The sequence below is a fragment of the Zonotrichia leucophrys genome, chromosome 26, assembly GCF_028769735.1.
Source record: "Zonotrichia leucophrys gambelii isolate GWCS_2022_RI chromosome 26, RI_Zleu_2.0, whole genome shotgun sequence".
Lineage (NCBI taxonomy): Eukaryota > Metazoa > Chordata > Aves > Passeriformes > Passerellidae > Zonotrichia > Zonotrichia leucophrys.
Window position 1 is genome coordinate 4,386,093 of NC_088195.1, and position 24,346 is coordinate 4,410,438.

At 50.4% G+C, this 24,346-nt stretch overlaps 1 protein-coding gene across 1 annotated transcript in view; it reads right to left on the reverse strand.

Moving 5' to 3' along the window:
- The window catches only part of SYT6 (synaptotagmin 6), a 36,810-nt gene extending 15,488 nt beyond the window's left edge, over positions 1–21,322 (reverse strand). Inside the window, exons 1-2 of the mRNA XM_064732952.1 lie at positions 20,912–21,322; positions 2,229–2,562 (exon numbers count right to left, since the gene is read on the reverse strand). Coding sequence (XP_064589022.1) covers positions 2,229–2,562; positions 20,912–21,065 — 488 coding nt within the window. The 5' untranslated portion in view covers positions 21,066–21,322. The remainder of the gene's footprint in view (positions 1–2,228; positions 2,563–20,911) is intronic.
- Between the last annotated feature and the right edge of the window lie 3,024 nt (positions 21,323–24,346).

A 24,346-nucleotide genomic window follows, 5' to 3' on the forward strand; every position in this document is an offset into this window, starting at 1 on the left:
CAGACTCATGAGACACTGATAGATAATTGTTGACAGGCAGGGAGGCACAGCCTTGTTAGGAAGAGCCTCTTGCCTTGAGCTCTCCTCCAGCACAAGCTGTATGTAAGCAAAGCTTTATCTGAACAAAGCATAAAAGCTTTCTGTGGACTGAGGGCATTATTTCAGATTATCTGGTGTTTACAAGAGCAGTTTATAGAGTTATTTAACCAAACTAAAAACTCTACACCCAGAGCATTAGCCTTCAGTGATGCTTGGAGACCTTGGCAGGCTCCTCAGAGGTATTTTGGACAGGGTTAGGCTGGGCTGTGAATTAGAGGAACCTGCCAAGGAGAAAGTGTGTTTGAAACCTGCCCACGTACAGCTAAGTCCCACTTTGTTTGTCCTAATTCAGACTGACTGAGGGTTTTTTCCTCCTCTGTTGGAAAGGTGTAATAAAAGCAGAAGGAAGAGTGTGCATGCAGAGAGGGAATCAGCTGCCCAAAAAGCAGTGTGGATAAATAGAAGAGTGTGGCTCACAAATGCCGGTGGCACCGTGCTGATCTAACTCAGCTCCTTCAAACAGGGGTCTGCCATCAGTGCCTCACTAATCCTGCAAAAGTGCAGCCAATTTTCTGAGCAGCGCCTGATTTCCCTGTCACACTCCTGTGCACATCCCAGGCATGGCCAGTGAGGCAAACAGAAGTGCTGGGGCACAGCCAGGACCCTGTGATCCCTCCTTCCTGTCCCTGTTTCACCTCCTTCTGTGTCAAGGAGAGATGCTGCATTTCACAGAACGGTTTGTGTTGGAAAGGAGCCTCAAAGCTCAGCTCATTCCACCCCCTGCCATGGGCAGGGGCACCTCCACTATCCCAGGTTGCTCCAGCCTGGCCTTGGGACATTTCCAGGGATGGGGCAGCCACAGCTTCTCTGGGCACCCTGTGCCAGGGCCTCACCCCACTCTGAGTAAAGATCCCCTTTCTAACATCTAATCTAAATCTCTCTCAGTGTCCAAGCTGAGAGGGAGGTTCACACAGCCTTTTCCTGACTTCCTGAGGATGATGTTGATGTCTCTGTCCCCATCTGAGCACAAGCACTGAGCACAGCTGGTTCAGGGCTTGTGCAGCGAGCAATCCATCAATTGTGCTGATCTGATTGTTTCTGCCAGGAGCCACAGCAGAGAGAGAGAGCCAAAAGGTCTAATTCTGTCTGACAGGGTACATCATTGATACTTCAGCCTGCCTCTCATATTGGAACAAAATTAAAGTGGCCAAAGCTTGTGGGTGACTTGACACAATGAGGTCAAGTCGCAGTAACAGGGCTTGAATCCCTGATTTTTTAAAAGAGCCACAGTCTTAACACATTCATTGGTTAATGGCCAAGCTTTGGACAGTAATCTGCTGTGTAGGTGCTCTCTTTAGTCTCCCTGATGGTCTCTGAACCTCTGGCTCCATCCAACAATCCTCCCACCTCTCCAGCTGCTCACAGAGCAGTGTCCCTGCTGAGCACCTCAGCCCCACCCAGCAGAATCAGGGAATATCCTGAGCTGGAGGGGACCCACAGGGATCATCAAGTCCAGCTCCTATCCCTGCACAGACACCCCAACAATCCCCCCTGTGCATCCCTGACAGTGCTGCCCAAACTCTCCTGCAGCTCTGGCAGCCTCGGGGCTGCACCCATTCCCTGGGGAGGCTGGGCAGTGCCAGCACCCTCTGGGGGAAGAACCTTTCCCTGATAACCACCCTAAACACCCCTGACCCATCTCCAGCCATTCCCTGGGTCCTGTCACTGTCACAGAGATCAGAGCTGCCCCTCAGGAGGAGCTGCAGCTCCCATCTGCAGATCCCATCCCATCCCATCCCATGGAACCCATCCCATGGATCTCACCCCATCCCATGGGACCCATCTCATGGATCCCATGGATCCCATCCCATCCCATGGATCCCATCCCATGGATCCCATCCCATGGATCCCATCCCATCCCATGGATCCCATTCCATCCTATCCCATGGATCCCATTCCATCCAATGGATCCCATCCCATGGATCCAATGGATCCCATCCCATCCCATGGATCCCATCCCATGGATCCCATGGATCCCATCCCACCCCATCCCATGGATCCCATGGATCCCATCCCATCCCATCCCATGGATCCCATCCCATGGATCCCATCCCACCCCATCCCATGGATTCCATCCCATCCCACCCCATGGATCCCATGGCTCCCATGGATCCCACCCCATCCCTCACCTGGTGGAAGAGGCTGGCTCCGTGGTTTGCCTCTGGATCCGCGTGCGCCTCATGATGTGATCCTTCATGGACATCTGGACCTCTGCAGGGATGTCCGGGGAGGTGTGGCTGATCTTCACAGCTGCCTCCAGGAAGCTGATGGCCCCCGTGTCCTTGAGCTTGTCTGCCATGCTGTCCTTGTGGCCTGCCTCGCTCCTCAGCACGGCCAGGTGGGAGGAAAGGGCCTTGTTCCTCCAGGGAACCCAGCACAGCTTCCAAAAGAGAAACACAAACACTGCCACCAGGGCCAGGCCACACACAATGACTATCACTGCAAGGAGGCTGACGGAGAGCTCTGAGGGAGACAAGGACAGCGACAGGGAGGGATGGGAAAGAAGAAAAGAAGATACAGATGGTGAGAAGATCGTAAGTAAAAGGAAGAAATGGTCCAAACTGACTTAAATCACAACTAATGGAGAGCTCTCAGCTCGGAGCCAAGGCCAAGTGAGCACCCCCTGACAAGCTCAGGACACACCTGGGGAGAAAATGGGTGTCTCCATATGGACAGAGCTGTGAAGTTTTACACCCTGATGCTTAAACTGGCTATAAAGTACCATCCTTGGTTTGTTCTGCAGCATCAGCAAACTGCTGAGTCTGAAATCAAGAAGATCTGTACAATTCCACGATAGAAACAAGCTCGGTGCTGTGTGCCTTTTTGCTTCATGTCACAGCTGCTCAGGCACAGGAATGAAAAAAATCCATCTCCCAGGGTCCTGGGAGTGCATTGTTATTGTACTGTCAGCACCCACATCTTGTCCAGATGTGCCCATAGGGAATACAAAATAAATACCAACAGCAAGGAAAAAATAATCACAAGCTGCTGATGCAGAGAAACCAAACATAGCAGGAGTTTGTACAGAAAGTGCTACACAACTCTGAGCAGCACAGGAGCTGTGTGTGTGCTCTGATGCTCAGAGACACTTTTACCTCATGTGTGCTGAGTTTCAGTCTTTTTCTGGAAAGAGCTTCCATACGTGTGGCTGACGAATCAGGAAAAATGGAAAATGAAGATATATATATATATGTGTGTGTGCATATAAATATATATATATATATACACATCATCTAGGCTGTGAAATGATTCACAGCACTGCACAAAGAGAAAACACTGGTTATTTTTGCTTCCTTTCCTACAGTGTATTAATTCCCAGATCCTCATGCAGACCAAAACTTTGAGAGCTCAGGATTCCAAGGAATACCAGTCCCTGATGGTGGAGGCAGGATTTGTTCTGGAGGCAAGTCTGCAGCATCAGGACTGTGGAGAATTCCATCATGGAATGGAGCTCGTGGACACTTCCTTGATGGCTGTGTTATTTGTAGTGCCCACTAAAGCCACACTCTTTAAACTGCCAAAGTGCAAGTCAGGACAGAAGGAAAAACAAAAAAATCACCAAAACCTGCAAAAGTTTATATGGAACAAGCATTACCTCTTATCCATTTTATTTATGTCCATTCCTGGACCATAAATGTTTTGTGTGAGTTTGAATTCCCCACCTGAGCCCCGAGGAATGGGGTGGGTGCTCTGAGCATTTCTGAGCTGGGGAACTCCCCCCTGGGCTGCATCACAGCTGCTCTAAGTGTGAATCCTGATGTGCTTTACCTTAAACAGGAGCCATAAAACACCTCCTGTTCCCTTTGATCATGCAGTTTAGTTTGTAAAGCTGTAATAGGACATTTAATCATAGAATCACAGGATGGTTTGGGCTGGAAGGAAGTTTGTAAATCATCTCATTCCACCCCCTGTCATGGGCAGGGACACCTTCCACCAGACCAGGTTGCCCAGACCCCCATTTAATCTTGCCTTGATGTTAAGGGTGAGAAAAATCTGTGAAATATGAGGAAAGACTTGGTTTTAAATCTTGAATAAATAGCTGAATGTAAAAATTATGGGAAAAAACCCCCACAATCACAACAAAACAACAAACCCTCCACCCACCACTGGTGAACCATTACAGCAGAGTGCTCAGGAGCACATTTGTACCATCAAATTTTGCTCAGGTCTCTCAGGGAGTGCAGCAGCCCCTGCAAATTTGGGATAAGTGAAATCTCCAGGCAGCACCAGACACAAATGTGACATCCACACCCGAAGAAGCCAGCCCTGCACAGTGCCTGGGAGCCATCTGTTGTTCCTGACATCCTGGAGGATTTTGTTTTTCCACAAAATTACCGAGCCCAGCAAATCCAGCAGGAGCTCCAGGCAAAGCTCCCTGGCTGCCTGTGGGTTTTTCACTCCAAGGGAAGGGCTAGAAGGGATGGGATGGGAAGGATAAACATCACCCAGAGGTTTTTTCAACTTTTTTTTCCCTTCCCAGCCTCCTGTACAGGTCATTTATTTTCTGTTGTAGCTCTGAGGTGGAAACACAAATCGCTGCTGGGGGGAATAAACAGATCCCATCTTACTCAATAATAAATAAGGTTGTACCAGCAGCAGAGCTTCCTCAGAGATTTGCCTAAATGTATTCTCACCAAAGCTGAGAGCACAGAGGTTCCACTTCACTATCCTTTGAGTTAAATCTTGGAATTGTGCCCAGGAAACTCAGTGTCAAACATTCATAAGAAAACTCAAGAACCTGGACTTTGCAAATACCTCTGTGTTGGTACAAAGGGAATCATTGCAATGCAGAATCTCTCACTGCTGGGAATTGCTGCGTGACAGGGAAGATTTTTTTAAAGATATTTCCACCCATTCCAAGGAGTTTTATAGGCTGCATGTCTCTGCCAGCACACCGGGCTCATTAATGGGAACCATCAGAAATAATCAATTATCCTTTCAGAAAACCTGTTGCCAGCTTAAGAAAGATCCTGGCTCCTGTCACTCCTTGCAGGGCTGGCATTCATAATGCATCTGACAGGATTCACAGATACTTTTATGCATGACCTCCTACTCTTTCCTCTGACAGCTGACACAGAGCACGAGTGGAAGGGATCAGGATTTTACAGACAGCTTTTAAGCATCTGCCTGCTTAGAATATTGGCTTGTTTGAAGATGACACTGAATTCTCCAAGACTTTTTTGTGACTTATTAAACTTAAATATCAATTGGACAGAGTTGACCTTCATTGATTTAATGAGCTTTCTCTTATGAATTTGAAAATACCTGTTACTTTCTCAAAAATACCTGGTATTGAAAATGTTGTGCTTTAAATGTCCTTTAACTTACAAGAAACTGTAAAAACAAGATAATTCCTCACCTAACAGAAAATGCCCTGGGGTCAGAGGCTGCTTTGGTTTTCCTGGAATGAGTGGAGGTAAAGCCAACTCCCCCAAAAGGACACCTGAGCCCAGGGGAAGAACAAGCTCCTTGGGTGATATTATCCCCTGTTTTTCAAGGTTTGGATCCAAGATTTGGGGAAAAGAGGGAAAATGTGCCTGCATCCAGCAGGGAGGAAGGGCTCTGTCTAATGCAGGAACAGCTCAGATCCCAACTGCTCACAAGGGAGACTCACATCACCATTCTGAGCAATGTCCCGCCTGGGGAAAAACACGACAAGAAATATGGTTTTGTTCTGTTTCCCTCTTAAAAATTCACAGTTATTTGCCACTTTGTTATCAGGTAAGGGCTGTGGTACAAGTGCAGAGCAGCTCCAGCCATTCCTCACCCGAGTCCCATAGAACTCAGTGCTGCTCCCTCATCCTCACCCAGTTCCCATGGGAGACATGGGGGAAACTGGAAAATTGGTATTATTACAGCTTGTAATTGAAAAGATAAAGCTTAAAAGAAGGAGGTTACAAACACAAATTAACATGGCTGTTTTCCAGCCTGGCTCCCTCTGGGAGCAAGCGCTGCTTCCCCAAGGAATCTTTGACTGGAAAATGCTTTGGCTGCAGGGCAGCAGTGACAGAGCTCCCTCAGAGCAACGAGGAGCAGGGAAGGGATGGACATGGACACTGACAGGATCCACCCCTGGAAGTGCTCAAAGCCAGGCCAAGACTTTGAGCAACGTGGTCTGGCATGAGGGGTCCCCACCCATGGCAGGGATTTGGGCCCAGATGATCTTCAAGGTTCATTCCAACCCCTCAATGTTCCATGGTTCTGTGATCTATGTTCTTGAGCTGATATATTCAGGATAAGCCATTGAGCTTATGTATTTATTATATACCTATTTTATAGGTATATTGTTACTTGGTACTTGTATTGGCACTTGTTACCAAAACACCACAGAAAAGTCCTGAAGCTGACAGGAATGGGGACACCAACAGCACAAACAAGACTGGATTCCCTCAATGTCACCCAAAGCTGATCCCATTTCTCCTTTGACTTGATTTCTTGGTTTGTGTTTTTACTGATTTTGCAACACCCAAACCCCTTGCTACTGAACCACACCAAAAAGTTCAAACCTGCAACATTTCCAAGGTCACTACTTCCTACTGCCTTTAAATCAAAGACAAACGGCCCAGGGCAGGACAAAGAATCAATGGTTTACAGTTTAAAACTGTGAAGCTAAAAGAAAACTGAGGAAAGGGCAAACACTCCTTGGTTAAAATCCAACCCTTCCCACCATGGATCACAGAGCAGCTCCTCAGCACAACCCCCTTTTTGTTTCATCCTGGATGGGAGCTAATGAAGAGATATGGTCCAACAGCCTTTCAGCTTGATGTCCCTGCTGACTTCCTAATGCCTAAACTGAGTTACCAAAGGGGATAATTAGCAAAAGTCCAACCCAAAAGCGATTAATAATATGACAAAGTCATGATTAGAGCAGTCTATTAACTGCAAGACAATAGTGGTCTAATTGTGGCAACATTGACTTTTACTGCTGTGAAGTAGCTTGTGCTGTCATTAAAGAGATTCATGGATAACTCTGAGTTTAATGTGCAGAGTTATATTTAATATCCCAAGATGTAATTTAGCTTTCCTTCCTCCCACTCCCCACAGAGAAAACACAACATGTTTGATGGCTCTCTCAGCACTCCAGCAGCCATTACTCATTCCAGCTACCTGTTGCATTTAAACAAAGTTGGAATGGCACGAGTGGAAGTTGGAGAGGCTGGAAATTCTCTGTGAGGTGCAGTGTGGGACCAGGGTGAGGCCACCAGCCCCCAGGACCTGGATGTCCCATTCCTCTATTATCACCTGTGAGGGCACAGACATTTCCTCAGGCTCTGGAGCCCCCCACCAAGGCAGTGGGGACATTGACCTGAGCTTCTGCCACCTTCAGCCTGACACAGCCACCAGCCTGACCCTGCCAAGAGCCCAGGGACATCTTCCTTGTCACAGGTTGTTCCTCCTAAGCTCTCTGGTGGTTCGTGGAAAATCTGGGCATCAAGGAGACATTGGGGTCCCTTCAGCTATAAAAGCAGCTCCTGGCTGTTCTGAGCTGCAGCCTGGGGCATGGAACACCCTCCCACAGCCAATGGCCCTGGAAGGGCAGCTCCAGGGTGGCAGAGCTCAGAGCAGGGTGATGGTGATCACCTGACTCTCACTGGCTGGATTACTGCCTCCCCACACAGCAAACATCACTCACAGCAGCCCAGCAGAGACTTGCAGGCTTCTCTGTCCATTTTCTGCTCGTTTTTTCTCTTGCAGGAGTGTTTGTGAGGATATATTGTTCTGTTTCTGCAGGGCTTTGCAGGGAGCACGCACTCCAGTGATGGATTGGTACAAGAGGTGCTGCTGGAGGAGAGCAGCAGCTCTGGGGCTACAAGAGACCACGTGAGGCTCCCACCAACTGCTGATCTCATTTTCTCTCGATTGAGGAGCATCAGAAATGTAAGCCTGATTAGCTGAGGGCTGGAAATTGGCCATGGGGGGCTGTGGTGGGTCTCAGAGGTGAGGGCAGGGGCGAGCACAGGGCAGCAGCTGCAGAGGAGGAGGAAGGGTTCCATTAAACCCCAGCCACTGAGATGTTTATTTAGCAAAGCTGCTCAGCTTTGGAGGGAGGAACAGGGACTGGATGGAACAGAAATCAAATATTAGAACCCCACAGCAGCACCACAGAGACAAGAGGGAATGTCCCCTGAGCAAACCCTGAGGGGCAGCAGGGAGGGCAGCAGCAAGCAGAGCCCTTTGCAACAGGGATTCAGGAAAGGCAGCTGGCTGGCTGATAAATCCTGGGATGCTGCACTGGGGAAGAGGTGAGCTGCAGTGCAGCAGTGCTCAGCCAGCTCCTCATCCCCCTCCAAGCCTGCCATGGCCTTGGGAATGGTAGCAGAGCCAATGGTACAGATCAGACTGTCCCTGTCACCCCCACAGCAGCAGGCTCTGTGTTCCCAGAGCTCACAGGGGGAGCACGGGGCTTGGCAGTGACAGGGAAGCACTGCAAGCCCACTCAGATTGTTCCTCTTTGCTGGGGTTGTGTCCAGTGTTTCAGTCCCCTACTGATGCCTTTGTTGCCACATTTCAGGCCCCCATCGCCGCCATTTGGCTGCCATTTGAAACTTCATCAAGTTCTTGATTTGCTGGTGGTGTTCTCCAGGCAGGCAGGCAGGCGGGAGCTACAGGAATATGCCCTGAAATATTCCTGAGCTAGACGAGTCATTAGGAGCTGTCACTTCAAAGTCTGGCTGCCGTCAATTGGCTCTTCACAGGCAGCCTGGCAGCAGGAGCTGCTGCTCCAGCAGCAGAGCTGGGTCCTGGAGAGGGGGAAATATTCCATCAGCCTTTCAGCAGATGTTAAAGGGCCAGGTCAGGACACAGTTCTGCGTGGGGCAGAGCTCCTGCTGCCCCTCAGATGTTGGCTCATGCTGTGGGAGGTGGGGAGGGCTGCACACTGAGCCACGGATCACTGCGGGTCCCGGGGTCACTAACAGGGCCCCTGCATCACTGTGGGTCCCAGGGTCACAAACATGGCTTTTTAGGCCCTCACAGCTTCTGCTGGCAGCAGCAGGAGCAGGTGGCAGCTGTGGACGCCCTGTCCAGAGCAGGCAGAGCTGTTACACCCCACTCAGAGCAGGCAGGGCTGCTCAGGCTCCCTCAGGGCCCAGGGCCGAGAGCTGCACCCCAGAGTCTGGGAGAGGGGAAGGAAATCCCAGCAGTGCTTGGCACCGTGACCCATCCAGAACAGAATCACAGAATTATAGAATATCCTGAGCTGGAAGGGACCCACAAGGATCATCCAGTCCATCTCCTGCCCTGCACAGACACCCCAAATCCCACTCTGGGCATCTCTGGAGTGTTGTTCAAGCTCTCCTGGAACTCTGGCAGCCTCAAGGCCGTACCCATCCCCTGCGGAGCCTGGGCAGCGCCAGCACCCTCTGGGGGATGAACCTTTCCCTGATTTCCACCCCTGGCACAGCTCCAGCCCTTCCCTCAGGTCCTGTCCCTGCTCACAAACCAGGTTGTTTTATTCTCTTGGTAGTGAAAGTAAAAAAACACTGACTGTTCCTCTCGTTTTGCAGAAACATCCAGGGAGACCCTGACAGACCCTCCCAGCACAATCCCAGCACCACAGGACAGGTTTCTCCAGGTGAAAGCAGCCAGTCCCAGCTGCTCTGGACATGGCCAAGCCTTGTTTTGCTTTTCCATGCCAGCCACAAGTAATTCCACAGAAGACAGCACGGGGAATGGAATTGAAAACAAGTTCTCACAGTTTGCTGAGCACTTGCTTACTCAGCTCATCACACAGAGCTCAGTGGCAAAGGCCCCTCTCAAAGCAGAGAGCTGGGAATGCTCAGGGGAGGGATATTCTGAGAGGAGACATCCAGAGAATTGGGGAATCATGGACTGGTTTGGGTTGGAAGGGACTTTACAGCTCATCTCCTTCCACCTCCTGCCATGGGCAGGAGCACCTTCCACGTTCTGGGTTGCTCCGAGCCCCATCCAGCCAGAGTCTCCCTGGCAGCTAAAATGAGATTTTTCCTGTTGCTGTGCTTCCCCAGTGCTTGGACACTGAGTCCTGCACTATCAGCTCCCACCAGCTTCTTCCTGCCAGCACAGGCTCCCCAGGAACCCTGAGAGAGAGAGAGAGTCTCCTCATCTCCTGCACACACCAAGCCTTGAAATGGATCCTGGGAAGGTCAGGGCAGGAATGCTCCAAGTGGCTGTGCCAAAGTTTCAGTCAGACAGCAAGAAAACTTCTTAAAAATTAATTTGCTGCTACCACAGGGTTCCTGCCATGCAAGAGCTTATCAGAATGCAAACTATAAGCTTCAAAGGGGAGGATGAATCAGAAGCTATTTTGAGAGTAATTATATAAGACTATAAAACTCAAACCATCTCATTATTGCACGTTGAGGATGGAGACAACCCTTCATATGGAGACCTCGCAGGGATCCAAGGGTTTCCAGTGGCTGATGCATGGCCAGGAGCAAACAGCAGCCTCATCCCTCCCAGCCAGGCAGAACTTGCTTCACTGAGCAAGGCCAGGGCTTTCCTCACCATCGGCTGTGATTCTTGTGGGGATTTGATTCTGCCGCTGGGAAATGAGCTGGAACAGGAGACAACTTCATCCAAAGTGTTTTCCTTTAACTGATGCATAATTTAGAATATCCTGAGTTGGAAGGGAACCCACAAGGATCATCCAGTCCATCTCCTGGCCTGCACAGATGCCCTAAAATCCCACCCTGGGCATCCCTGGAGTGATGGCCAAACTCTCCTGGAGCTCTGGCAGTCTCAGGGCTGTGCCCATTCCCTTCACTCTCTGGGGAAGAACTTTTCCCAAAATCCAACCTGAACTCCCTGGCAGAGTTCCAGCCCTTCCCTTGGGTGCTGTCAGTGGTCACAGAGAGCAGAGATTTCTCTGAGAATTCTCTGTCCTGGATAGCAGCTCTCAGCTCGTTAGTGCAAATAGTTGCGAATTCCCCAATTTTATAAACTCCAAGTTATAATGAAGGAGAAAATGCTCAAACCATAAATCTGCACATGGAATAAAGTTCTATTCCAGCATCCCCAGCTACAGCCTGAGGCTTTCCCATGTCAGCCTGGAGCCTGGGGCACCTCAGGCTGGTTGAGGATGAGCTCCTGGGACATCCCTGAGCTGTCACCTGCACTGTGCAAGCAGCAAAGAGAGTTTTTTTATCCTTGTCTACATATCCAGGCTGCAGCTGAAGCTCCTGCTGTGTGCTATAGATACATATTATAATATTGGCTTTTTTGCAAATATTAGAATGGATTTTATATGTGTAATGTTAAAGTAACTTTGTTATAAAGATGTAGTTTTTATTCCTGTTGATAATTAAGCTTAGTGGAATAGCTGAGGTAAGTGTGCTTGTGTTAAAATGACTGCTTGGATGGGATAACATCCAATGAACACGGGATGAGGACACCTGTACAGATCTGCCAACTATGTCTGAAGGCAGTGAGGACCAAGGCCCAAACACTGGAGGTGATAAGAATGGACTAAAACCACAACCAAAAAAATACACATGCTCTGAAAAGGCAGAACCAAAGAAGAGATATGCTGAACAATTCTTGGAGCATGTAAATTAGTTTGGGGAAAAGTTCACTATGCATAAGAGTATGAATATGCAACAGGCTGATGTAAGAGTAAAGGTATTTAAGGGGTGTCCTCAAAGATAACAGGGTGCCAATCCTAATAACCTTTGCTCTATGGTCCTTATTTCCTATTGTCCTTTATTAAACTTTTTACATTTTCACAGGAGAGTGAGGGTGTTTTTCATGTGTATTTTGGCCCAGAGGAGGCAGCACAGAGATGTGGGTGATGCCAGTGCTGTCCCCATCCCCTCTGCACCCCATCCCTGGGTGAGGACTGTCACACCTCATGGGCAGATTAAAGGAGTGCATTAAACAGAGAAAAGACACTGTCACACCCTTTGTCCCCTGGTGCTCTTCAGTTCATGGTTTGGTCCTTCCTTCACCAGGGAACAGACAGCAAATGCTTTCAGACATGGGAGTGGGAGCTGCTCCAGGCTCCAGGGGAGTTTAAAAAACAGAGGGAAATCTGAACAGAATAATTCAGAGGGACATAGCAAAGGTGATTTTCAAATGCAGAGTCAACTGTGAGGCACTTCATGTCCCTATGTGAATATATAACAAAACAAAGGGGAAAAAATCAACACTTACAAATCACAGAATCCCTAAGGCTGGAAAATGCCTCTAAGATCACTGAGTCCAACCAAATGGAAGTGCAGAATACACCAAAGAAAGGGATGTGAGGTCAGATGAGAGTTTAGTGGCCTGGAGCTTGTGCTTTTCCCTCTGAAACAGAATGGACAAAGAGTTAATTGCCCAAAAAGAAGGCAAAAATCCTGAATAGCTGATGAGCACTGTGTGGCTCTCTGGGCAGGAGGAGCCTCCAGCATGGCAGAGGCTATGAAACCCCAGAGAAGCTGCATGTCTGCAGGGCTGCAACTCCAAATCTGAGTATCCAACATCCCAGATTCCCTCCTAGGCCCTGACTCTGCCCATGGACAGCCCTCAGCCCATCCTCATCCTCAGCTTCATCTGACCAGATGGACCTGGAGACAAAACTCCCCTCTCCCACCATCACGAGCCACAAACCCCACTGGTGACTGTGGTGTTGAGAGACACCAGGGACAAGAACTGACCCCCAGAGAAGTGGCTGGGCTGGAGGAGACCCCTCACAGGCTCCTGAAGACAAAAAAAATGTTGGTTTTCAGCCATTATTGACCGATTTGGGCTTTCCCTCCAGGCTGCAGATTTGTTACTGAAACTTCTGCTGGCATGTGCAACCCAAAGGGGAACTTTGTGCTGTCAGAAACGCAGCATTTCTGTTATCAAAAGTGACAAAAAAAGAGAAAAAAAAACTTTTCCAAGCCGAAGGAAACATTCCCTGGTGATTTATGTCACTTTGTGACTTAATCAGCTGCTCTCTAGAGCATTATAAATGTGATAGGAAGAGTTGTCATTGCTTTCTGCCTAACTGATGACAAGCTAATGAACTATTATAAGCCACAGTGAATGCAATTATGGCACAAGGCTGTGTGCTAATCCCATGACATTTTATCACAATATGCTGTAGCAACATCTGTAAACAACCCAGTGGTGCTGAACACACACAGTGGCCAGGGCTGGGGTTAAATCCCTGCTGAGCATCCTCATCCCCCAGGCTGTGACCCTGTGTGCCAGGGGAGCCTGGCAGAGGCTGCTCAGCACAGAGAAAGCCTCTGATCCAGAGCTGGAGCTGAGCAGAGCCAGGCAGAGAGGAAACCACGGGAATCCAGACACTTCTGGGATGCAGAAATCCAACTGCGCTTCAGGATGCAAAACGGAACGAGTGAAAGCTTTTCACTGACTCTCCGTCTCCCTTGAGCAACCAAAAAACCCTGGAACTTGAAATTTCCTTCTAAAAACTTGATCAAAGCTGTGTCTGCTGTGAGACACCAGGCTCAGCAGTGCCTCTGTGCCCAGACTCTCCACCCTGGAGCTGCCACCTCGCTGCCCCTCACTGCCTGCAGTGGGATCCAATTTTGGGGAAAGGCTTCCCTGTGTCTCCCTCTCAGACCCCATTTTGGCTCAAAACCCCACTAAAACCAGGCTGCCTTGAAAAGATCTCAGGGAAAAGCTTGGCAGGCGGCAGAACTGGGATCTCTCCTCCTCCCAGTGCTGGAAGTCTCTCACCCTGGGATCCAAGCTCCACATGAGGACACAGTCTGGGGACCCCTTAAATCCATGACCAGGGTGGGCAGAAGACCCCAAGCATGGGACAAGGCATCCTCAGAGCTTTTCTGAGTGCTCCCTGCCCAGGATACAGAGCTCCTCCAGCACCAGGTGCTCCTTGAGCTCCTGAGACATTCTGGATGCATTTATTACCTGGACCTGCCCCATGGGACACCCAGAACTGGAGGTGCAGGATTCTTCCAGAACTGCCCAGGTGCTGCACAGGCTGGGTGATGCCAGTCTGGTGCCCTGGAGCTGCCACCTGGAGCCACCTAGACCCAAAACAGCCCCACAAACCCACAGCAGTCCCTCATCCTCTGTGCCTCTAAACCAGCAGAGTATGGGCAGAGCAGCACCAGCACACCCAGAGCTGGGCTCAGATGGAGCAGCCAGGAAGGACTGACCTGCCTGGAGCCTCCACAGGGTACAGGGACCCTGCACTGAAATGCAGAGGTTTGGAACAGAGCATTTCTTTGTTCAAGCTGCCCTGAGTGAGGAGGGCTCTGCTCCTGCCATCAGCAGCTGCTGCTGCTGTTCCATTAGCTTGGAGCAAAGACAGGGATCCTGAACCCTCCAATGTGCTGCAGTGAGCAGGCTGGGCTGCCTGATCCTACTCATTGATTAAATGGATTCTGAGATGCCCTTTTCCAACAGCTCCAACCACTCCATCCCCTGCAGCTCACAATTCTTTCAGCACCAGCATTTTGACCAGAGCTCAGATTCAGAGCTGGGATCAAACAACTCCAAGTAAACGCTCACCAGCCTCCAGGAGATGAAGTGCTGCATCTGGAGAGAGAAACTGAGGAGTGAATGACACAACTGTATTCATTTCTTTGCAGCAGCTACAAACGCACAGAAAAATCAGATTATTACAACACCAGGGGCCAGAATTCCTGGGCAACCATTATTCCAAACGGTCCAGGGCAGTGTGCTTCAAGGATGGTTTGGAGAGGGCTGGTGTGAAGGGAGCTCCTGGCATGCTGCCTTCGGGCTTCGCTGCACAGTTTGCTGTGATGTTGTCAAACATGAACCTGCTACAGCACAACAAACTGAACTAAACACAGAGACACCCTCAGTCAGCAGCTGCGGCTCCGCCACGCGCAGGGCTCCCCGCAGGACAACTTTCTTCTTTCCCCCAGGCAGGGAAAATGTACATTTAATAGCCAATCACTCCAAAAATCTCCTCCCTGACCCTCCAGGATGCCATTTTGCAAGGTACAAATATAATTAAAGACAATACATGGCAGAGGGGCTTAATTGCATCTCTCCCCAACAACTGCCAGGGCGATTGCTCTGTCAGGGAGTCCGCTGGATGGAAACACTCCCAGACAAGATCCCTGATTTTCCACCACGCAGATGGGAAGGAGAAATATAGATTGTTGTCTTTGAAAGAGAAACAGCAAATAATAAAGGTAGAAAAAGCTGCCTAACCAAGATGAGATGGAAACCGGGGGTCCTGAGAAGGAATATTTGATTGTAGCTGGAAATGTGAGCAGTGAGAAGAAACAGTGATGAAAAACAAGGGTAGCTGAGGCTATAGTTAAATAAAACAATTGGATCAGACACCAGCCCCGTTCTGGGTCTGGTTTATCCCTGCACAATGAACACACACATGGGAGACGATCTGGCTGCCAGGAGCACACACAGCGAGCGCAGCAACTCCAGCACAGCCAAGCAACAAACACCTGCAAACCCCGAAACACCAAACACCTTCCCGGAGTCATCCCAAAAAACCGCGGGGAAGCTCGGGCTGTGCCCTGGTTTGAACCAGCTCAAAGCACACGAGAATTCTGAGAGCCGGGGAAAAATGTTTCAACAGCAAAGGCGTTTAGCTGAAATTATTTTCATTGAAATTATGAAAACACGCTTCATATTATGAAAAGAAAAAAGCAAAGAATGATTAAAGTAAGTTGAGCAATGTGGACTCACCAGAGCGGCGGCAGCTCCTCAGCGCGGTCCCTGCTCGCGCATCAATTAGCGGCGGCAGCGATCCCGCTGCTGTTTCTATGGAGTTGGGGATGCTGAGCCCTGACTATGCATGAGGCTGCTGCAGCTGCATGGGAGCAGCTCCGGGTCCGCACGCATCACAAACAGCAGCAGCCTCCCTGCTCTGCCTCGGGAATGAAGCGAGCAGCAGCAATTAGGCGGCTGCAAAGCTGCGCCTATGCAGAGAGGGGCTCGCGGAACACGCACACTCCACTCAGCTCCAGAGGGGCTTTTTTATTTGCCAGGACCATCACAGAGCACAGCCAGAGGCAGCTGGAGAGCCACGGATCCGCACACAATACACGAGCAGAGACACATGTCTGGAGACAGGCGATTTAATCTGTTTTTTCCTCGATTTACTCGGCCGGTTTCAACCTTATTTCAACACAGTTTTGCAAACCTTTTTCTGGCAGCAAGGTTTGAATATGATACCTCCAAGATCCCAGCCTGGTTTGGTTGGGCTAAAGAGCAAATTTGCTGCACGTAGGTCTGGCTGGCTCTTTCCTGGGAGGAAAGGCAAGATCCATTTTGCAAGTGCATTACTCTGTGATAAAAAAGATATTTGCCCCAAGGAGCTGCTCCTCACATGCTGGGCCTCTGGAAACTCAGGCTTCAGTGATTAATATTAGCTTTGTCTGGGTGGCTTGGAGCATGTTTGCTGTTATATTGACTTAAAATACACTTGAATGGCGATTCAGAAAAGTGTGTTATTGTGCCTAGTGAGTAAATTCAAGACATGCCCATATTTCACAGGTAGTAGCTGAAGGCATCCCATAACCATGAATGAGGGTGTCATCAGTTCTCCCATTAGTCAAGCTAATCTATCAGGGGATAGGTGGTTTTTTTCCCCCCAGAAAATACTCCAGAACCAATTTCTCAATAAAAAAATGATCTTTCTGCACCAACGTTCCTGCCATGAAAAATCCTTTATTGCCCAGAAATTCCCCCCTTTTTCCTGCCTGCAGCAAGAACACTTCTGTGCTTGGTTTAACATTTTAATAGTCTTTGCCAAGTGCCAGGAGGGTGTTCAGCGCTGTACAAGCTGTACTGCCTGCACCAGGACCTTCAAAAAGAGCAGTTCACACAAGGGGCAAAGCAGTAAATGTGCTCTGAATTATGGGGGGTTGGACACAGGCGAGCTGACACCGTGTGCTGGGATTTTCAGGAGGTCTCTCTGACCCTGTGCCTTCCAAAGCTGTCCTGTTCCCTTCTCTCCCTCCAGCATTGTCCTCCTGCAGCTGGAAAGCACAGGAGCATTTTGCCGGGGTGGATCAGTGTGTGAAGGAGGGTTTGAGGAGGGGTCTCAGCATGCTGAGATGAGCAGGGTCTGCTGGGGACAACCTGCAGCCCCTCTGCACATCAGCCTCTGCCTCCTGCCCTGGTTCCACTGGGCAAAAAAGCGTTGTACAAATGGATCACTAAGGCAAAAAAATCCCAACTTAGGTTGTTTAAAGAAAGCCTCAGCACAGAAGTGCTGAAGGTAGAAGTCAAACCCAGAGGTTTTCTCCTGGATGCGCTTTGACCCCAGGATAAATTCCTTCCTGTACCAGGGCACTGTCCTTTAAATCAACATCACCAGATGCTGGTTCCAGTCACAGAATCATGGAATTCCAGAGTGGTTTCAGTGGGAAGGAGCTTGAAGATCATCCAGTGCCACCCCTGCCATGGCAGGGACACCTTCCACTGTCCCAGGTTGCTCCAAGCCCCATCCAGCCTGGCCTTGGACACTGCCAGGGATCCCGGGGCAGCCACAGCTGCTCTGGGCAGTGCCAGGGCCTGCCCACCCTCACAGGGAGGAAATCCTTCCCAATATCCCATCAAAACCCACTCTCTTCAGTAACTCTCAGCCCTGCAGGATCACTTCAGAAGGAGTCAAGCATCCCCTTTCCCCCACAGGATCTCCTGATGGCAGCCTCTGTCCCAGCCAGGCTCTGTGAACCAGGCGGAGCAGCACCCAGCTCAGGGGGGCTCAGAGCAGCCTGTGGGGAACCACAGAACCCCCTGAGCTGGGAGGGACCCAGCAGAACCACTGATACCCAGCTCCTGGGCCTGCACAGCACCCTATGGGGAACCACAGAACCTCCTGAGCTGGGAGGGACCCAGCAGAACCACTGAAGCCCTGTGTCAGCACCCTGCACAGCACCCTGTGTCCCAAAGGAGCTGCTGCAGCTCCACTCCCATGGGCAGAGAGGATGGGAAGAGGGGACACATCACTGTCCCCACAGCCCTGTGGGGTCCTGACTCCCCTGCCCCACAGCCACCACAAACCCTCTCAGCTACACCCAAGAGCTCTCCCTGCCCCTCCAGGGCACAGAAGGGATGAGCCCATCCTCTCAAGGGCCATCACCTGTGGTAAATGCTGTCCCCACAGCCCGGGTGACACTGCCAGCCGAGGCCTGGCAGGGAAGAGAGCGATCAGATGGAGGCAGCTCCGGGGGAGGACTGGAGACAGGCACAACAAAGGGATGCTGCAGCTCGCTCCATCTCGGGCCAGCCAGGAGCTCAGCTCTATTCCTGGCACTGCCACGGGCCCAACTGCAGGGAGAGCTCCCCCTCACAGACCCCCTGACAGCAGCACCAAAACCTTCCCCAGCCAAACTCCTCATTTTTCTGACAGGTTTGGCTGCGGGCGAGGCAGCAGCCTGCAATCCTCCCTCCTCTCTTGGGTGTGCACAGAGAAATGCTGCAGCTCGGCTGCTCTTGTTGGCTGTGAGGAGGAGATTCAGCTGTTACATAACCAGGGAGTAGAGGTGCATCCACTCCATCCACAGCAGCCCTTTCAGCCACTCAGTCCAGAATGGTTGATAAAAAAAAATTAAATCACCGCACAAAAACTTAGTCTTACATAAACTCTACAGGAATATTTTTATATTCACAGGTTTTTTCCACTCTTGGGCACAGCTCAAGAAGGCTGATGATACCTGGCTGCACACATTCCCTAAGGATACTGCTCCCCATCCACGCATGAAACAGCAGAAAAGACCAAGCTGCCCCTGCGCTGAGCTGTGCAGGAGCAGCCTGGCTCCAGCTTTGGTAGTGCTTCCTTCTACCTGAACTCCAGCAGGATGTTCCACAAGCCAAGCTGATCCAGCCAGCAGTTAATAGATTTATCCAGGAGGCAACAAACTGCCTGAGAAGCCAGAGACTCCATGTGAAGATGACAAATAAGGCCAGTTTGACTCCAGCAAATTTGGTGTTTGGCTGCTGGGGCTGTGCTGCCTGCACGGGGCCACTCCAGCAGGAGCCAGGGCTCCTCTGCCCTGCTCCTGACACAGCACCTGCCTGGTGCCATCTGCTCACCTCCACACAGCCCCACCTTCCCCTGCCTGCCTTTGTGAGCACAGGTTTGCTGGGTCTGAACTCAGGACCGCAGCCAGCCCAGAGCAAATCTGCTCCACGTGAGACTTGAGGATAAAATGGACAAGGCATCAATGCAGATAATTAGATAAACATCCAGACACTGATGGGGAAGGCATGGTACCTCTGTGGCTGTGTTAGTAAACACTTGATGCAAATAGATTTTTTCCCCCTTGCTGGAGCAGCTTTACAGCCAGTAACAGAGAAATATTGGTGCATGTCAGGCCCAAACTGTGTCCTCTGTGCTGTCTAGACATAAAAATGGGCCCAGCCGTGCAGAGCAGAGACAGCAGCCCTGGCTGCTCGTGCAGCCAGCCCAGCCCAGCTCGCCTGGGGCACAGAGCTGAGCACAGCTCAGAGCACACAGACATCCCCCTGCTAAAGGCAGATGATGATGATGATGTGATCCTGACATGAACACGAGGTCCTGGACAGGCTGCACAAACAAATGCAGATCTGTCATATCAGGATGGACAGAACAAGAGCAGCGTGGAGTATTCCTGCTGCAGAGTCAGGAAAATGTTAATTTTGGCGCAAGGTAAAGAATTCCAAATGGATGCAATAAGTTTGCAAGCTGTTTGCCATGGCTGCATGGGATGTGATGTGTAAGGACACAAGCAGCCATGGTAAAAGGCCTCCAGAACAGGCAGGTATAAAACAAACTCATTTAAAGAGGAGAATTAAGTTACAGGCAAAGTGGGCAGTGGAAGGAGGGTGTTTGCCTGGAGCTATCAGCAAAGCTGTGCTGGAAGCACCACTGCAAACCAAGGGCTGGCAGAACCCTGGTGCCCTGTGCCCTGGGGGTGCCAGCTGCACCCCAGCATGAGATCCTGGCACAGAGGGGCAGGAGAAAGGGAGGGAAGGTGACACAGAAAGCCTGGGACAGGGATTGGTGGGCAGCTGTGCTGCACAGTGTGCTCAGCAGAGGAGGAGAGTTTGTGAAAACTCATGGTGTAAAAAACGCTGTGAAATCTATTTGATTTACAGATCATTGACTACAGGAACCTCTATGAAAATATTAGAATATACAAACAACTTTGAGCAGGTTACCAATACTTCTAAAAACCATGAGATTTGGAGTTTTGCTCCTCAGCACATGAACCTGGGTTCCAACTGCCCCTGCCAATGTCTTCTGAAGTGACAGCAGGAGATCTCTGTGGTGAGCAGCTGTGAGAGCAGGTGTAGGGACAATTCCCCACTTTGCAAACAGAGCTGCCCCTTTGCTCCTGGAGCAGAATTCCTGCTCCTGACTCATCCCTGGCACACCAGAGTCCCTCCCTGGCTCTACAGCCTGACCAGGAACAACTCAGGCAATTCTCGGGGAAGATAAAACACACACATGAAAGTACACCAAGATCCATTACTGAAGAACAGAAATCCATGCAATCCATGGGATTCCCTCCATTTCTCAAACACCATTCAGTTCCTACCATCCCAGCGGCTTCAGTAGGTTCTTTATTGCTTTTTGTTGGTTTGGTTTTGTTTCATACAGGACAGGAGTGTGTTTCTGGAAAAGGAACTTTCACAGGAACTTTATCTTGGCGACTTTATCCCAGCTGTCCCCCTATGCAACCATCCCGTTCCACATCAACAGGTGAGGTAGGACTTGACCCAAAACTTCACCATGGAACATGTGGAAAGGGAGGGAACCCTCCCAGAGGGGTTCCAGGACCAATCCCTGGGTCCAACACGGGGCTCCCAAACATTTTCCTCCCCTGTAGGGGATGGATGTCCCTCCTGCCTTCCACGAGCACCCTCCAGCAGACGGGAGCAGGGGCCGTACCTGGCTCGGAGATAATCAGGCTCTGGTCAGAAGGCAGCAGGAGGAACTCCCTGCAGGTGTCCAGGTCCAAGCTGGGCAGGCTTTTCTTCTGGCACAGCTCGGTGAGGATGCTGATGGCCCTGCGACAGCGGCCATCCTCCCTGGGAGCGCTCATCGCCCCGTCCGCATCCTCCGCTCCCTCTGCTCTCTAGGAAACTCTCGGCAGGAGCACAGGCTGGGCTCGGGGCTCAGCACAGGAGCAGCTTCACTCCGGTTCCATCCTCTGCCGGGGCAGCACCTGCTGGGACACGCGGGGCTGCCCCAGGGCCGCTGCTCGGAGCTGGAGCCCGCAGCCCCCGGCGCTCCCGGTGCCTCATCGCCTCTGAGATCACAGCTCTGTTTACTGCCAAGGCTGCTCCAGACAAAGAACCTCCTACCAAACTCAGTTTCGTGCCCTCCACACGAGAGACGCATTAAAGCTGCAGCCCTGATAATTCCTTTTAACCCTTTCGCTGCTGCCCTATCTCCAGGTGAGGAGTTTGGCGTCCCAACCCAGGATTTTGCAAATAAAAATGAGTGGTGGAAACTCCTGGCTGAGGACAGCACATCACCAGAGAGGAGGTACCAAAGTGCTCCCACAAACACTGCACAAACTACTCACAACTGCCAAAGGCAGCAGAAGAAAAGCTGCAGCTTTTATTGATTTGTTTCTGCTGTCCTAACACACCAGGCTGCAGGTGGCAATAGAGATTGAAAACACCATTCTAGTTCATAATTAGATTTTTTTCCCTTTTACTTTCTGCTGTATTTTTTTATTCCTGTTGCAGTTTAGCAGGCGGGTCATGCCACACGACAGAGCATATATTTGACAGGCAATTGTGGAGCAGGCAATTAAAATTATGTACAGCAGGATGACTTCTTGCAGCTTGTACAAACCTAATGAGCGTTGTGGAGAGCCAGGGCTGAGGCTGCACAGGTCCCTCAGCCCCACAGCACAGCAGGGCATGCTCAGATGGTGTTTGTGTTTTTGTTAATGACCTGCTGGAGCACTGGGAGCTGTCACAGCAGTGTCCCAGGGGTGACAACAGCACCCAGGACAGCACAGGCTGCCCTGGGCACAGAACCTGCTCCACATCCCATTCCCAGGCTGGACAATTCCTCCAGCTCTTGGGCTGGTGTGACACAGAAGGTGTGGGTGGCACTCGAGGAGCACAAAGGCATTGCCCAACACCCCTGGAAAGCTGCATCAGGGACTTTTCGGCCTCCCTGGTTTGTTGGACATGTCACCAGCACATCCCTGCTGTCCCCACGTGGCACCTGTGTCTGGCAGAGCCAAGCTCTGCTTCTCCCAAAAACTTCTGTTGCCAGGACAACGTGAGTGAAACCTTTTATTAATCCAGTAACCGGTCACAAAGAGAGACTTTTAATTAGACACCAGCCTGGCCAGGGCTCCATGAGCTGCTGCTGTGGACAGGCTGAGGCAGAAGTGAACCCTGAGAACTCCTCCTGAACGTGTTTGTCACCTGGCACCTGTCACCTGCAGCCAGCACCAGCAGCCCCAAAGGTCTGGGGAGAGGTTCAGACACTGGGAGCTAAACCAGAAACTTCACAGAAGTGAAGCTCAGGTAGAGTTTGCTTTACATTTAGATGACAAACTCCCTAAAGCCACTCACCCATTAATTTTTTTAAGAAAATTGAGGCTCAAATGATGCCTCAAACCTGGGATTTGGGTCCATACAACATCTGCTTGGCTGGGGAGGGAACAGCTCCTCTTCTCTGCTCCTCCTTTCACTGCCTGCCCTGGGGCATTTGTGTCCCAGAGCCCCAAAACCAAAGGATTTGTACCCAAGGGTACAATGAGCCCCAGGCATCACGTCATGTCTCCAGCACAGCAACAGTTTCTGCCTGAGCCACCAAAACTGGCACCAAGAGAGGAGTTCCTGGAATATATCAGTCAAGTCTTGCATCTGAAATTTGAATTTATCTTGAAGGGATTTCAACAGACAAAAAAAAAAACCACCGCAGTTAAACTCTTTGAAAAAGGTTAATGCCCAATTGAGAGCTTGTAACACAGAAATCAATAATAAAATTCAATTATTTGGGGGGAAAAAGGGTAATTTTATTACAAAGGTAATACCAAGAACTTTTACTTTTAAATTTAAAGTCACCTTGGGTCAAATATTCACCTTGATTTACATATCAGAGGATTCCAGGCTCGCTGGATAGCAATAACAGAAGGTCCTGCACCCATACTCTCAACAAATATTCCTTCAGAACAAAACCCAGATATTTTTGCACCTTGTACCTTTGAATTTATGTCACACACACTCTTCATTGTCCAGCACAGAAGGCTGGGAAAGAGCCTGGTGGCAGCTGAAAATCCAAATGCTGCTTTTCCCAAGCAGGAGCTCTGGTTCCCAATTCTCCTCTCCCACACCCACACACACTCAGCAGTTGGGGCGCAGATTTTCCCTCTCATGTCCTGATGAGAAGCTCCCACTTTGCCCCATGGAGCAGCCCTGGAGAAGTCAGATCCCATCCCCAGACCCTGCAGCTCCCTCCACTCCTCAGGGCTGGCCAGAAACTCCTTTTTCCAGCTGGCATTTGGAGACCAAACTGCTCCCCAAGCTGTGTTTCCACCTCCCAGCGTGCGAAGGAGAGACAATTCCCCAAATCCCAGGGAGCTGGCAGAGCTGATTCTCTGCAGGGGCTCAATGGTGTTGTCTCATCCACATCCCCCTGGCATTTTGGGTTTCCTGCGTCTGGCAGAGCTTTCCTTGCAGCTGCCTGCCCTTGGCATGAAGGGAAGTGTGGATGCCTCTCCCTCACAGGGCAGCATTTACCTCCCCCCTGCTCCTGTCCTGGTGTCACACTTGGAGAGGCAGAGCCAGCAGTTAAACACAGCAGCAGCTGCCCCTGAAGGGCTGGGAGAGGAGTAAACTTTGGGAGAAAGTGGCTCAACAGACCCGACAAAGAAATGAGTTACAGGCAACACAGCAGCTCTTGAATTACCTCTGAAACTACCCCTGAGGACAGGAGCACAAAATGAATGAAAACTGCAAGGAAAGATGGAAAACTGCAGCTTGTGGCAGCTCCAGGCTGCTCAGTGAGCAAGGCAGAGAGTGGGAAAATTCCTAAAATCTGAGAGGCACGAAAGAGCATCATTTTCCCTGCAGAACAGCAGAAGCCAGGCACCAGAGACAGCATTGCACAAGCATTTGAGGAACTGGGAGGTTTCATAGCACGCTGCAATTGGATTAATGAGGGTGCTGTGCTCCAGACATATCCACTGGAAGGGATTTATTTCAGGCCTGGAAAACCTGGGTTAGGGGGAGGAGTCCCTGCCCATAACAGGGCTGGAAGGGGATGAGCTCTGAGATCCAACCCAAACCATTCCATGATTCCATGAGTGTGCCACTAAGCTGGAATCCCAGATATATTTCTCCAGCTGAGACA